The following is a 14,754-nucleotide window of genomic DNA, read 5'->3' as shown; positions in this document are numbered from 1 at the left end:
CCTTTTAGATTTGTTTCGGAAAACAACACTACAAACATGTTCAGAAAAAGGTTAGCTTTCAAATGTTGTGCTGTTCGATACTCTTTGACAAAAATCAAAAACCCTCATTGGGTCTACCTCTAGACTACCTCCAAAACAAATAAAAATAAAGTATAATTAAATATAGTCGTGCGACACCTTATTTGAAAGCTCCGTACAAAAAGAATTTAAATGTCTATGTGATACGAACTTTTCTCCTAAAAAACATTAACGGTGTCATGTTCGGCTTTTGGATTTCAAGTTTACTATATATGGATGAGTTTAAAGGTCTTGGAAGGCTCCGAGGCAGTAATAATTTTAAGGATAATACTTATGTGGAGGTAAAGACTACTATTACAGAACATAATTTTTCTTGTTTGGATAGGGGTGTTGTGAGAGGACAGGAGGAATGGGAGGTACAAGAGGTGGTTTGTTGCTCTTTTAGGTTTAATGTAGAAATTAACGCTAGGAACATGTTCAGAAGAAGGATAGCTTTCAAATGATGTGCTGTTTCATAAGCTTTTACAAAAAATTAAAGACCTCATTCGGTCTACCTATAGGCTACCTCTGTAATAGTAAAGATAAAATATAATTTAAAATAGTCATGCAACACCTCATTAGATAACTCCTGATATAAAGATTTTAAATATACAAGTCTATATACAATAGTTTTTTATCCAAATTTAAATTTACCATGTTTTTCTTTGGGAGGTACTTATATTTAGGGGTAGGATGGTTTAAGGAGCTAGGACATTCCTAGGCAAGGAAAACTTCTCCATTTAAGATGGACGTTACTATAACAAATCATTTTACGAACTATCATTTTTCTTCTTTTTACATAGGTGGTTTGAGAGGAAAGGGGAGATGGGAGGCAAAAGAGGATTTGTGTGGCCCTTGTAGGTTTAATTTAGAAAACAATGCTAGGAACATGTTCAGAAGAAGGGTAGATTTCAAATGATGTGCTGTTTCATAAGCTTTGACAAAAAATGAAAGACCTCATTTGGCCTACCTCTAGACTACCTCTGTAACAGTAAAGATAAAATATAATTGAATATAGTCATTGGACACCTTATTTGAAAGCTCATTATCTAAGTATTTTAAATATCCAAGTCTTTTGCTATTTTTCTCTATAATAAATTAGATGTACAATGCTTGTGTGTGGTAGTGCAAGATATTGAGGAGTGGGGGCTTTATGGAGCGAGGACATTCCTTATCAAGAAAACTTCCCCATTTGAGATGTATGTTACTACAAAAAATCCTTTTACGAACTGTCATTTTTCTTGTTTTGACATGGAGGGTTTGAGAGGAAAGGGGAGATGGGAGGCAAAAGAGGATTTGTGTGGCCCTTTTAAGTTTAATTTAGAAAACAACGCTAGGACAATGTTCAGAAGAAGGATAGCTTTTAAATGATGTGCTGTTTTATAAGCTTTGACAAAAAATTAAAGACCTGATTTGGCCTACCTCTAGACTAACTCTGTAACAGTAAAGATAAAATATAATTGAATATAGTCATGCGACACCTCATTTGAAAATTCCTGATATAAAGATTTTAAATATCAAATTTTATCAAATGGTTTTTGAACAAATTTTAATTGTGCCTTTTTTTTCTTTGGGTGTCACTTATTTTTTGGCGGGGGGGTCTTAGGGAGCTCGGGCATTCCTGGCCAATGAAAACTTCTCTATTTAAGATATATCTAACTATAACGAATCTCTTTACGAATTTTCATTTTTCTTGTTTTGACTTGGAGGGTTTGAGAGGAATGGGGAGATGGGAGGCAAAAAAGGATTTGTGGGGCCCTTTTTGATTTGTTTCAGAAAACGACACTAGAAACATGTTCAGAAGAAGGGTAGCTTTCAAATGATGTGCTGTTTGATAAGCTTTGACAAAAAACAAATAACCTCATTTGGTCTACCTCTAGACTACCTCCATAACGATAAAAAATAAAATATAATTGAATATAGTCATGGGACACCTCATTTGAAAGCTCCTGACATAAAGATTTTAAATATCTAAGTCTTATGCAATAATTTTTGAACCAAATTTAAATTTGCCATGTTTTTCTTTGGGAGGTACTTATATTCAGGGGTAGGGTGGTTTATGGAGCTAGGACATTCCTAGGCAAGGAAAACTTCTCCATTTAAGATGTATGTTACTACAACATATCTTTTTACGAAATTTCAGTTTTTTTCTTTTGACATGGAGGGTTTGAGAGGAAAGGGGATATGGGAGACAAAAGAGGATTTGTGTGGCCCTTTTAGGTTTAATGTAGAAAACAACGCTAGAAACATGTCCAGAAGAAGGATAGCCTTCAAATGATGTGCTGTTTGATAAGCTTTGACAAAAAATGAAAGAGCTCATTTGGGCTACCTCTAAACTACCTCTGTAACAATAAAGATAAAATATAATTGAATATAGTCATGCGACACCTCATTTGAAAGCTCTTGATATAAAGATTTTATATATCCAAGTCTTATCCAATAGTTTTTGAACCAAATTTAAATTTGGCCATGTTTTTCTTGGGGAGCTACTTATATTTAGGGGTGGGGGGTTTACGGAGCTAGGGCATTCCTGGGCAATGAAAGCTTCTCTATTTAAAATATATCTTACTATAACGAATCTCTTTACGAATTTTGACTTGTTTTGACATGGAGGGTTTGAGAGGAAAGGGGAGATGGGAGGCAAAAGAGGATTTGTGCGGCCGTTTTAGATTTGTTTCAGAAAACAACACAATAAAAAAGTTAAGAAAAAAGGTATCTTTAAAATGATGTGCTGTTTGATAATCTTTGTTTTGACATGGAGGGTTTGAGAGGAAAGGGGAGATGGGAGGCAAAAGAGGATTTGTGCGGCCGTTTTAGATTTGTTTAAGAAAACAACACTAGAAACATGTTAAGAAAAAGGGTAGCTTTCAAATGATGTGCTGTTTGATAATCTTTGACAAAAAGCAAAAACCCTCATTTGGTCTACCTCTAGACTACCTCCATAACGACAAAAAATAAAATATAATTGAATATAGTCATGAGACACCTCATTTGAAAGCTCCTGACATAAATATTTTAAATATCTATGTGTTATGCACTAGTTTTGAACCAAATTTGAATTTTACATGTTTTTCTTTGGGAGGTACTGATATCCAGGGGTAGGATGGTTTATGGAGCTAGGACATTCCTAGGCCAGGAAAACTTCTCCATTTAAGACGGATGTTACTATAACAAATATTTTTACGAACTTTCATTTTTCTTGTTTTGACATGGAGGGATTGAGAGGAAAGGGGAGATGGGAGGCAAAAGAGGATTTGTGTGACCCTTTTAGGTTTAATGTTGAAAACAACGCTAGGAACATGTTCAGAAGAAGGATAGCTTTCAAATGATGTGCTGTTTCATAAGCTTTGACAAAAAATGAAAAACCTCATTTGGCCTACCTCTAGACTACCTCTGTAACAGTAAAGATAAAATATAATTGAATATAGTCATGCGACACCTCATTTGAAAACTCCTGATATAAAGATTTTAAATATCCAAGTCTTATCCAGTAGTTTTTGATCCAAATTTAAATTTGCCATGCTTTTCTTTGGGAGGTACTTATATATAGGGGTCGGATGGTTTATGGAGCTAGGGCATTCCTAGGCAAGGAAAACTTCTCCATTTAAGATGGATGTTACTATAACAAATACTTTTACGAACTTTCATTTTTCTTGTTTTGACATGGAGGGTTTGAGAGGAAAGGGGAGATGGGAGTCAAAAGAGGATTTGCGTGGCCCTTTTAGGTGTAATGTAGAAAATAACGCTAGGAACATGTCCATAAGAAGGATATCTTTCAAATGATGTGCTGTTTCATAAGCTTGGACAAAAACTGAAAGACCTCAATTGGCCTACCTCTAGACTACCTCTGTAATAGTCAAGATAAAATATAATTGAATATAGTCATGCGACACCTCATTTGAAAGCTCCTTATAAAAAGATTTTAAATATCCATGTCTTTTCCCATAGTTTTTTAAAAAAATTTAATTTGGCCATGTTTTTCTGGGGGTGGTACTAAGATTCTGAGTGGGGGGGTTTACGGAGCTCAGGCATTCCTGGGCAATTAAAACTTCTTTATTTAAGATATATCTTACTATAACGACTCCCTTTACGAATTTTCATTTTTCTTGTTTTGACATGGAGGGTTTGAGAGGAAAGGGAAGATGGGAGGCAAAAGAGGATTTGTGCGGCCCTTTTAGATTTGTTTCGTAACGTGACACCAGAAACATGTTCAGAAATAGGGTAGATTTCCTAGGATGTGTTGTTCGACACTTCTTGACAAAAAGCCAAAAACTTCATTTGATCTATCTCTAGATTACCTCAATGATAATAAAAAATAAAATTTAATTGAAAATAGTCATGCTACCCCTCCTTTAGAATCTCCTGACACAAAGATTTTAAATATCTATGTCTTATCCAATAGTTTTTGAACCACATTTAAATTCGCCATGTTTTTCTTCGGGAGGTACTTATATTTAGGGGTAGGGGGGGTTACGGAGCTACGAATTTCCTTGGCAAGGAAAACTTCTCCATTTGAGATGTATGTTACTATAAAAAATCCTTTTACGAACTTTAATTTTTCTTGTTTTGACATGGAGGGTTTGAGAGGAAAGGGGAGATGGGAGGCACAAGAGGATTTGAGTGGCCCTTTTAGGTTTAATTTAGAAAACAACGCTAGGAACATGGTCAGAAGAATGATAGCTTTCAAATGATGTGCTGTTTCATAAGCTTTGACAAAAAATAAAAGACCTCATTTGGTCTACCTCTAGACTACCTCTGTAACAGTAAAGATAAAATTTAATTGAATATAGTCATGCGACACCTCATTTGAAAGCTCCTGATATAAAGATTTTAAATATCCAAGTCTTTTCCAATTTTTTTTGAGCAAACTTTAAATTGGCCATATGTTTCTTGGTGTGGTAATTTTTTCTAGAGATGGGGGGTTTACGGAGCTAGGGCATTCCTGGGCAATGAAAACTTCTCTATTTAAGATATATCTTACTACAACAAATCTTTTTACGAACTTTCAGTTTACTTGTTTTGACATGGAGGGTTTGGGAGGAAAGGGGAGATGGGACGCAAAAGAGGATTTATGGGGCCGCGTATTATTTGATGTAGAAAACAAAACGAGAAACATGTTTATAATAAAAATAGCTTTCAAATTATGTGCTGATTAATAGCATTTGAATAAAAAATTAAGCAACAAAATTTGTTTGCCTCCACCTCAACAGGCCTAACAGTTAAAATAATATTTTTTTTAATATAGTCATGTAACACTTCATTTGAAAGCTCCTAACAAAGGAATTCCAAATAACAATGAAAAATTCTGTCAAAAAAAAAATATTTCAGTCGTTAATTTTAAGTTCACGCTTATATTTGTACTTTTAAGTAAAATATCAAAAACAGCAAAAAAATTCAAAAATTTGGTATCAGTTGAGAGTTGTAAGTGTCAGCAGTTTTTCTTAAGGATAATTTTTATTTTCAGAGCTATAGGGTAAGCAATTTTAGGCCAGGGAGATAAACTCGGAGATTGGCGCCAGGAGATAACTTCATCCTGGTTCCCATAGACTGAATCAACTGTGAAAAAAATCAAGAACCAGACAACACATGGGAAATAGCCTAGACCTATATAGGTTGGGCTGTATATTTGCACACAAGGGTGGGGGTGGATTGAAGTAGAGTAGAGAAAAGGCTTCTGGTTGTTAATTCACCTTATTTGTAGGTCAGTAATATAAACTGCCCCAAGTTTACCAACTTGGCTACTTTCTAAGATATCCTTCCCCTACTATAGAATTTTACCTTTTAAAACTTTTAACCAATATCAGAAATATAAATTCATATTGTATTGATATCTAATTCCTACCTGTTTATCTTCTTTTTTGCAAATAACAAAATAATAAGCTAGTTCACGTCAATACAGTTTGAATTTTCGTGGTTACACCAACTATTCCCTGTTTCATTTAAAAATTGAATTTATAAAATTACTTGATCTTGTTAATACCTAAATGATGTGCGGCATAGTATCTATTGACATTTTCTCTTTAGGTTGACATTCCTTCACTTTTTAAAATAAGCCTAAAATATTTTGATAAGGTTCTCCGGCCCTAAAGCAACTAGCAACAGGACCATTTTTTGTGTCAGTTTATCTTATCAGTAATTTGTGCTGGATTTCTTTCTTTCAATAATTAGATAGGATATTAGTTAAGGCTCATCATGGCAAACTTAGTAATATTAGTAGCAAATTTTTCTTCGCTGTTTTTTGGATTTGTCCTGAAGCTGCCTCAAATTTACGCCTTGTATAAGAAAAAAGATGTCGCTGGAATGAGTTTTGCAAGTACATTCTTGGAGCTTTTCAGGTAAGAATTGTAATAGAAAGGCTTCGCAAATGACATCTTACTCCATTTCTTCGCCAGTAGTTTTGAAGCAGTCATAAGTAATAACATTTATAAAAAACAAAAATATGCAAAATCCTATATTTTGGACCAAGGCATTTAAACCATTGACAGATAGGAACCATGGATGACATCACTGTCGCAAACTTTATAACAAGGGCATAAATTGTGAAACTGACCCATTCCTCTGGAATGCATTTAGGTGGGATGTTGATTTTACTAGCATCTTATTAAAAATAGTATCCTGCAAAGAATTAAAATTTTTAGGTGCTGTTCTATTAGCTGTAAGACACGCGATAATGTGAAGATCAGATAAGATAAAAACTTGTTAGTCTGCAACACGCGAGACAGATATCCGGTACTAAAACAAAATATGATGAAAATATAATAGTTTAGAAACAAATTTCGGCTATATATTTGCACATTAGGGGAATGGGGGGGTAAAGCATAGCATATATTAAATACGTAACCTAACCTAGATACCTTTTTCCCCCAAAACCCTTCGCTATATGAAACATCTTCGCTATATGAAATCTCGCGGGTATCTTCTTCGCATTATCGCGTGTCTTACAGCTTATAGAACAGTACTAATATTTAAGATCAGAAGTTCAAAATTGGTCAACAACTCACAAGTTTCCTATTTTCCCTTGGTTGCTCCTATGCACTGCCAATGGCACCAGAACAAAGCTGTGAAATAGTTATTTTTATCGCAATAATCAGTAGGTCTTGTAAATGTGCCTCCAGGGATGGAATGAGCGGGGTAGTCCCAGAGGAAAGTTGCCCTAATTTGTACTTGGTTTTCCTTAACCTGTCTTATTAAATAGATCGCAAGTACTTAGATGTCTTAACAATTATTTTAATCCTCTCCTTGTTCACAATGAAGTTACCCAATATAATCACCTAGACTTCCTCCTTCTTTCAGTTATGATTAATAGCTTGGCTAAGGAATTTCCTGACATGGAAATGTCAATGACCTAACAGCCTGCTATGAAACCTGCTATCGAAATTTAATATGCAACACTGAGTATCCTCAATTGCACTGCTTGAGGTGCCCCAGACTTGGACATGAGAGTAAGCAATTCCGAATCCCTAAGAATGCTAATTTGTTTCCTTGAATCCCTGTCCCATTTATAAAATCCAATTCTTCCTTATATTTCTGCGTCCTAATTTAAATTACTGGGCATCACAATTTCTTGTAATCTGAAATGCTGCATTGATGTTAAAAACAAAACTAATGCATCTGTCTCCCTTCTTAAACTCCGAAAAAATAAATTGGCATGCCTCCTTGCCATTCTTGAGTGATTCACACTTTGGCTGCCCTGATCTTGAATATGCTTGTCTAGTTTGTCACCCTGGCATTACGTGAGAAAAGTCAGACAAAGTTGAATCTTTAAAAAAATAGCCCTATAAATAATATTCTAAGACGGTAAAGCTCCATACTTTTTTCTTCTAAAAGAAGGTAGGTTACAAAAACTTTAATGCGTGAGAGGTATGTTACCTCTCCGTTTGTCAAAGAATGTAATGATAAACCCTCGCATGGAGATTTATTTTCCCTAAATGACCGCCTTGGGCTGCTTGTAAGCCATTTCCTATCTTGTTTCCTGTTCGCTACTATAAATGAAAAAAAACTTTATCCCCTACGATATAGAAAAAAATTTACAAAATATTCTGGTAGTTTCTCTGGTACTTTCCCATTATGTGGGCCTTTCTAAAAATTCAAGTTTGGTTAATGCTAATCAAATGAAATAAAATAGGATGAAAATATAATAGTTTAGAAATAAATTTGGGCTATATATTTGCTCATTAGGGGTGGGGTGGTGGGCTGAGGAGTATAGCATAGCATATATTATATATGTAACCTAACCTAACCTAGGTACCTTCCCCCCTCCCAAAACCCCCAAAAACAAAGGTTCAAATATAGTTCCCAGAGTGGGAAATCCCTGAATACTTGTTTATACAACATCAGATGACGTCAAATTGTTGCTTTTGTCGAGGATGCCTCGGGTTTTTCGTGACTGGTTTCCTTGTAGAGGCCCACATAATGGGAAGTGCCGTTTCCCTTTTTTCTAGTACAGGTTTTACCCTTGTTTGCCTTTATTTTCAACGTTTTTATCTTTGCTTCTAATTTATTATATAAACAGAACTATATTCTATTGAGTTTTTTTATCGACCAATTTGATACATTAACTGTTTTAAAAATATAATTAATGGACCATTTGTCCATTCTAACAATTTAATCCTGCATTCCTCTGCCATTATTTAGTGAATCATTCCTTTAGATTTTTTTTTTTTATTATTTGTTATGATTTTGTATATTGATCCCAAAGTTCAAATTCAGTTCTTCAGCGTTAAATAAATGTCTTATCTCATCCTATTCTAATCGCCTACTTAGGCAGAAGGGTCCCAGTAGAAAAGGTTGCATTTTTTATTAGTGTTGACTTTTTGGTAACTTTCCTCCTTATGTCTCATGACATCTCTGCTTGAGAAAACAGTCTTGTAAAGTATGAGAATTGAGAGATCTATAATTAAAATTAAGAAAACCCGTGAACTTTCTCAGTGGACGAATCGACTGCCTTTTTAAGATTTGACGCTTTCTTGTTCTTTTTTATCACTAACAGCTATATTCAGATTATAAGTTAACATCCATACAAATGAACAATGCTGTTTTGTGACTGAATAAGCGCGAAATACAAAAGCTGCTGATTTTGTTTTTGGAGGGGGGGAACAATGGTTTAGCTTTTTCAACATTCCAAGATAATCTGAAATTGTCAGACCACTAGTTGTTACAACACCGCTCGCTATAACCGAATGACCATTAGTTTAAAATTGTCAAAAAGTCCTAGGAATTTGCATCCAGGGCTAACATGGACCTCAGAGGTCCTGAAATAAGATCTGTAAATACTGCAAATCACCCACTGGGTTCTTGTATGATAAAGTCCGAGCATAATATTCTTCGTCTGACTGGTGCGTTATATGGTCGCTTTTATATACTAATGAGCGACGAAAACCGCCGGACTGGTTATTTTTCAATAGTGGTCTCTTGAAATGGAGTGCAGAGAGTAGTTTTCATTGTGTTTACGATATTTAAACTGTTGTTTGTGGGCGTTTATGGGGGGGGGGAGGTACCTAGATTAGGCTAGGTTACGTTAGGTTACATATTTAATATATGCTATGCTTTCCCCTCCACCCCCCTCCCCCTAACGTGCAAATATATAGCCCAAGTTTGTTTCTAAACTATTATATACTCATCCTATTTAATTTTATTTCATTAGCATTAACGAAACTTAACTTTATTGAAGTGACCATATAAAGCACCACTACATCTTTGTTTAAGTAAAACTTGTTTCTCTGACGCTCAATCCTAATGAAAAATTAAATAAAAATTTTTTTTTCAACCGAAAGTAAGGAGAGACATTAAAACTTAAAACGAATAGAAATTATTCCGTATATGAAAGGGGCTGTCCCCTCCTCAACGCCTCGCTCTTTACGCTAAAGTTTTTTATTGTTTTAAAAAATAAAGTTGTGAAACAGAGTCAAACTTTAGCGTAAAGAGCACGGCGTTGAGGAGGGGACAACCCCTTTCATATAAGGAATAATTTATGTTCGTTTTTAGTTATATTGTCAGTCATTACTCTCAATTAAAAAAACTTGTTTTTTTTTATTTAATTTCTGAATGTTTTTGAATTAATGCAGCTTTGATTTTGGCTCACCGTACATGAATAATTAAAACGAAATTCACATATTAATTTTCCTTTTTTGGCTAATTGCTTTCTCGAAATTTTGTTTTGATGCAACTTACGAATTGACTTACGTAACGAACTTCTATATTCCTTGGTTCTTATTGAGTATATTAGGGAGTTCGCTCCCTATTCAATACTTCACCATTCAAGGTTAAGCCTGAGTTATTTTGAATCACGAATCCCAGAATCAAAACAGCCATTCAATATTATAATATATATCTCTTATGAGGGCGCTAAAAAAACTTTAGCTCAAAGAGCGAGGGATTGACTTGGGGACGAACCCCCTCATATACGTAATCATTTCTGTTCGTTTTAACTTTTAGTTTTGCTCCTTACTTTCAGTTGAAAAAAACTTTTTTTTATTTAATTTGTGATCGTTTTTTAAATAATGCTGGGAAATCTGGCGCCCCCTTCATAGAAATGTCTCTTCCCCCATGGACAACTGTTCCATGGAAAGACTCTCCCTCGTTTCCTCTACACCGACCCCCCTCGACCAGAAAAAAAATCCTCCTGAAAACGCCTGTATACTTCCCAATAACCAATACTATATGAGTAGGGTGGGGATCACCATTCCTGTACGAACAAGATTCAGCCAATCAGAGAGCTACAATCCCTGTACGAATAAGACCACACCTATTTCTAGGCCAATCAGGGAGTCGGAAATACGAACACGACAAGATCGCAGTGAATATAAGGAAGGATTTTTTAATAGTTGTTATTAGTGTGAGAATAGAATTCAAGGAGTGAGAACAGTTTGACTTTACTCGTTTATTAAGATATATTTGCAATAATGAGTGAAATATTTACACTATTAGAAGTTGGTAGTGGAATTGGTAGCAGCAGCAATTATACAAGAGCACCAAACATTGCGGTAGAAATCACGAGAGGATCACGGCTGTGTCTTGAATTGGATGAAGTATATGCAAGATATGCGTTATCCTTGAGCAAATTTAAAATGGAGGCTCAATTATGCTTTGCTTCAAAAGCTAGTATAGCACTTTTGAGTAGACTTCAAAATGCTTTAAATGCAATAGTAAAGCATATAGAGGACAAAAAGCTAAATCGATAATTCTATACGGGCAATATATATTATTGTTGTAATTATGATCACGTACAATAAAGTTGTTTTGAAATCGAAAATTTCACCCTTTCTTTTGTTAGATTTTTTTTGGGTTATCGAATATTCTTTAAGTAGAACGAATCATGGTTAGTCTAGAGTCAGCAGTGAGAGTGTTAGGATTGAAAAATGAATAAATTTTAGAAAGAGAGAATTAGGTTGAATCTTGTGATTATGAAAAAACGTTTGATTTTGGATGACGATTTTCTCGTGTTATCCCTTCAACGGAAGATATTCTCACAGGGGACACTTAACAATATAATGAAAACTGATTCTCCCCCATTGGACTATTGTATGAAGCATTTACAACGTAACTCAAATGCTTTCACTCAATTTATTGATATATTAATTGAAACAAAGCAGAATAATATCGTGGGTATACTTTTGAAAACATTGCCATAGATTCTATGTAGATGGCCCTTCGAAAGAGGTTATGTAACATCACAGAGTTACTCCTCTCCCATCCCCCTCTGAATTTATCGAACGAGGATCAGTTTCTTTTTAGCTGTGAGAGAGTTAACATAAGAAATAAAAAAATGTTCTATATATATCCACTATGCATGTACACTCTTGGCAGTTGGTCATCATGTGAGAATTGTACAATTATTAATGGCATAATGAAAAGTACAAATTATGCAATCCCTGTAAATTGCATAGAGGATATGCAGTACAAATTTGTGACTCTCACTCTAGAGATTTGTGACTCACCCTAGAGGGCATCTATGCTCCAATTGCCACTATGACAAATGTGATCAGTGGGAGAATTGGAAAGAACCCCATATGTGATTTTAGTTTATTTCTGCGATATTGGTATCGTCGTGGTTTTAAATTATTTTGGGAGGAAGAATCAGGTCTACAATTCAACTGTTGGGGTAACAAGACAATTTGGCTTCTATGTCATCGTTGTGACGACACTGCCTATTATGACTAAAAACCTAGTGATTTTTATTTGGCAGTTACCAAATGTAATTCACCATTTGAAAACACTGTATGTGATATTGCTTCAAATAAAAAAATTGAAACACGTGAATTTCACAATATGAATGCAAATAGTATCATTGACTATACAAAGAGATACGACAAGAGTGAAGTTACATTGTACTGTAGAAAATGTGACCCTCACTCTGCAGCCAATTAAGATCAATATACAGTGAATTTAAATAATCTACCGTCATTAATGGTTATTGTACAGTTGCCCTTACATCGAAGAAGAGAAAATATAAACTATAGAATACAGACATTGTTGTATCTGTACATTTTTTCTTTATTAATAAACACATTCACATACATTTTTAAGCGCTTTACTCACAAAGCACTAAAATCAATATTATACAGGTCTGAGAGGATATTTTCCACTATAAAGTCATTTAGACGTGGATTGTCTACATAAATGTTGAGAAACTGGTTGTAAGTATAGCCGCGACATCTGAACACGAAATATAGTAGCGCATGGAAACCGCAGCTTTTAGTCGTCAGATCCTGCACTCTCTTCTGATTTTGAATAATAGTTTTCCCACTGATCTCAATCTAGTTGCTGGTGATTGGAGTGTAGAATGTATAGGGTAGACGGAGAGGATCAAAAAATTCAATCGTCTTCGATGTTTGAAAGATGCACAATTAATGGCCGGTATTCACAGTCGACGGACTGCTATTAACAATGATCAGGGTATTGTTGGCACTTTGAAAGTCCGAGGGACGACAATAGGATCTGTATTTGGACATGTAGGGGTCCATATTAAATACATTGATTATTTGACTGGTGTTTATGGTGCAAGGTCTAGTAGAACACTGCCTTTGAGAGTGATTTCCCAATAGGTTTCAAATTGAATTAGCGAGATTAGTGCAATACTCTCAGCTAATGGGTCAGAAAACGTACACTCTAAACGCACATTCCCCGTTCGTACTATACTCATATCCTGGGTGCCAGACAGGTCTAGGACAATGATACCATGTTTTTTAACAAATATTTCTTCGGTTATACCATTTTCAAATAGTTGTGAATCATGATCTAGGGTTTGCATGGTCAACTCATTCAAAGTCCTATAGGATTTATCAAAAGATAGGTTGTAGAGTTAGATTCCCTTTACTTTGCAGACAAGAGATGAAAGCCCAAACATATCAAATTTATGTGGGCAGCCAGTCCACGATCCTATTGCACTAGCGGTTTTTACAAATGCCAATGCTAATTTTGACGGAACTCCTCCATTGATAAAGGATGAGTCGGTGAAGGTGCGTGAGCCTGTGGCAATATGACGTTGATTGGTGATTGTATGAGGAACAAGTAGTTTAATATTATTTCCACTGGCTCTCAGTTTTTCCACTGCCAAAGCTACAGAACTCATTACCTGCTGCTTCCGTACATGTAGTATTGCCGAGGCGACGGAAAGAGTTATATCAGGATTGGCAGTAAGTCCCTTTCATAAAATTAAGTTAGAGGGAGCAAGCGTCAATTTTATATCCACTTTAATATTTGGTGGTAGCCATTGGGGTATATTAAATATTTCATGATATTTTTTTCCAACTAGATGTAATTTACTTGCTGTAGAATTTTTAAGTGCATCTGTACTATTAGTATTAGTAATATATTCATATCCATTGTAGGTGCCTCTTATTTCCTTGTATGACTTGGGTGTCATCAACATGAATTGCATATAGCTTGTATAATTTGAGAGATTGTTGCTTGTGCTCACCAAAGTGCCATTTATGTACACACTGATTTGACGAAATAAATTATGTAATATACAATTTTCATAGGATATTCCATCAGCACGAACTGGCAATGTATTGTCGGAATTCCGGACTTTCATATGTAAATCTATAAATGGTGAAGACATGTCCATAAAGTAGTCTTCGTTGGAATAAATTTGAAAGTGAATATTATCGGAGAGGGGTTGGTGTGGATAAAATTGTTCATAGTATCCATGTTTTACACTCACATCAACATTTTATACATTGAATAGATTTAAAGATGAAGTAATTGATGGTTGGGAATCCTTATGTGGTAAATTTATCATTGTTTAGTCTATGAAAAGAAATCTAGTTTCGATCTAACAATTCTCTTCCTGGGACTTCTTCTTCTGTTTACTCTATGTGTCGTCTTTTTCCTTCTTTTCTTTGACAGGGGTGATGTCTTTCGTTTCTGACCTGAGTAGAGACTGATGTGTTGTTCACTGTTTCTCGACCTTTTTAAACCTTTTCCATTTTGCTGAAATTTCAATTGTTCACTAAGGGTTCGCGAACTGGACCTAAGATTTTCCGAAGCACTTTTTTTAAAATCCTTGCCAGAGCCCCAATCGTATAGTGTAGAGGATGCAAAATCTGTTGCAGCCGGTACAATATATTTTCTAGCCAGAGGTAGTGCAGAGCGAACCAGCTTAGCAAATCAGCAGACAAAACAATAGCCGGGCATTGTATAGCAGCCTATAAAATAGTCCTTCTCATTTCCCTGTGATCTTAAGCTAAGAGTTTT

General features: G+C 35.1%; 2 protein-coding genes across 2 annotated transcripts in view; one reads left to right on the top strand and one right to left on the bottom strand.

Moving 5' to 3' along the window:
* Pngl (N-glycanase Pngl) overlaps positions 1-5,928 on the bottom strand; it is a 492,631-nt gene extending 486,703 nt beyond the window's left edge. The window contains exon 1 of the mRNA XM_089098336.1: positions 5,900-5,928. The gene's annotated coding sequence lies outside the window, so the exon portion shown is untranslated. The remainder of the gene's footprint in view (positions 1-5,899) is intronic.
* Positions 5,929-6,165: 237 nt separating this feature from the next.
* The window catches only part of LOC148946267 (solute carrier family 66 member 3), a 125,257-nt gene continuing 116,668 nt past the window's right edge, over positions 6,166-14,754 (top strand). Inside the window, exon 1 of the mRNA XM_089098342.1 lies at positions 6,166-6,392. Coding sequence (XP_088954468.1) covers positions 6,250-6,392 — 143 coding nt within the window. The 5' untranslated portion in view covers positions 6,166-6,249. The remainder of the gene's footprint in view (positions 6,393-14,754) is intronic.

Source organism: Artemia sp. Qi Xiang Cuo, chromosome 12 (assembly GCF_049724085.1).
Source record: "Artemia sp. Qi Xiang Cuo chromosome 12, ASM4972408v1, whole genome shotgun sequence".
NCBI lineage: Eukaryota > Metazoa > Arthropoda > Branchiopoda > Anostraca > Artemiidae > Artemia > Artemia sp. Qi Xiang Cuo.
The sequence above is the reverse complement of the archived record's forward strand: the minus strand, read 5'-3'. Positions and strand labels throughout refer to the sequence as shown.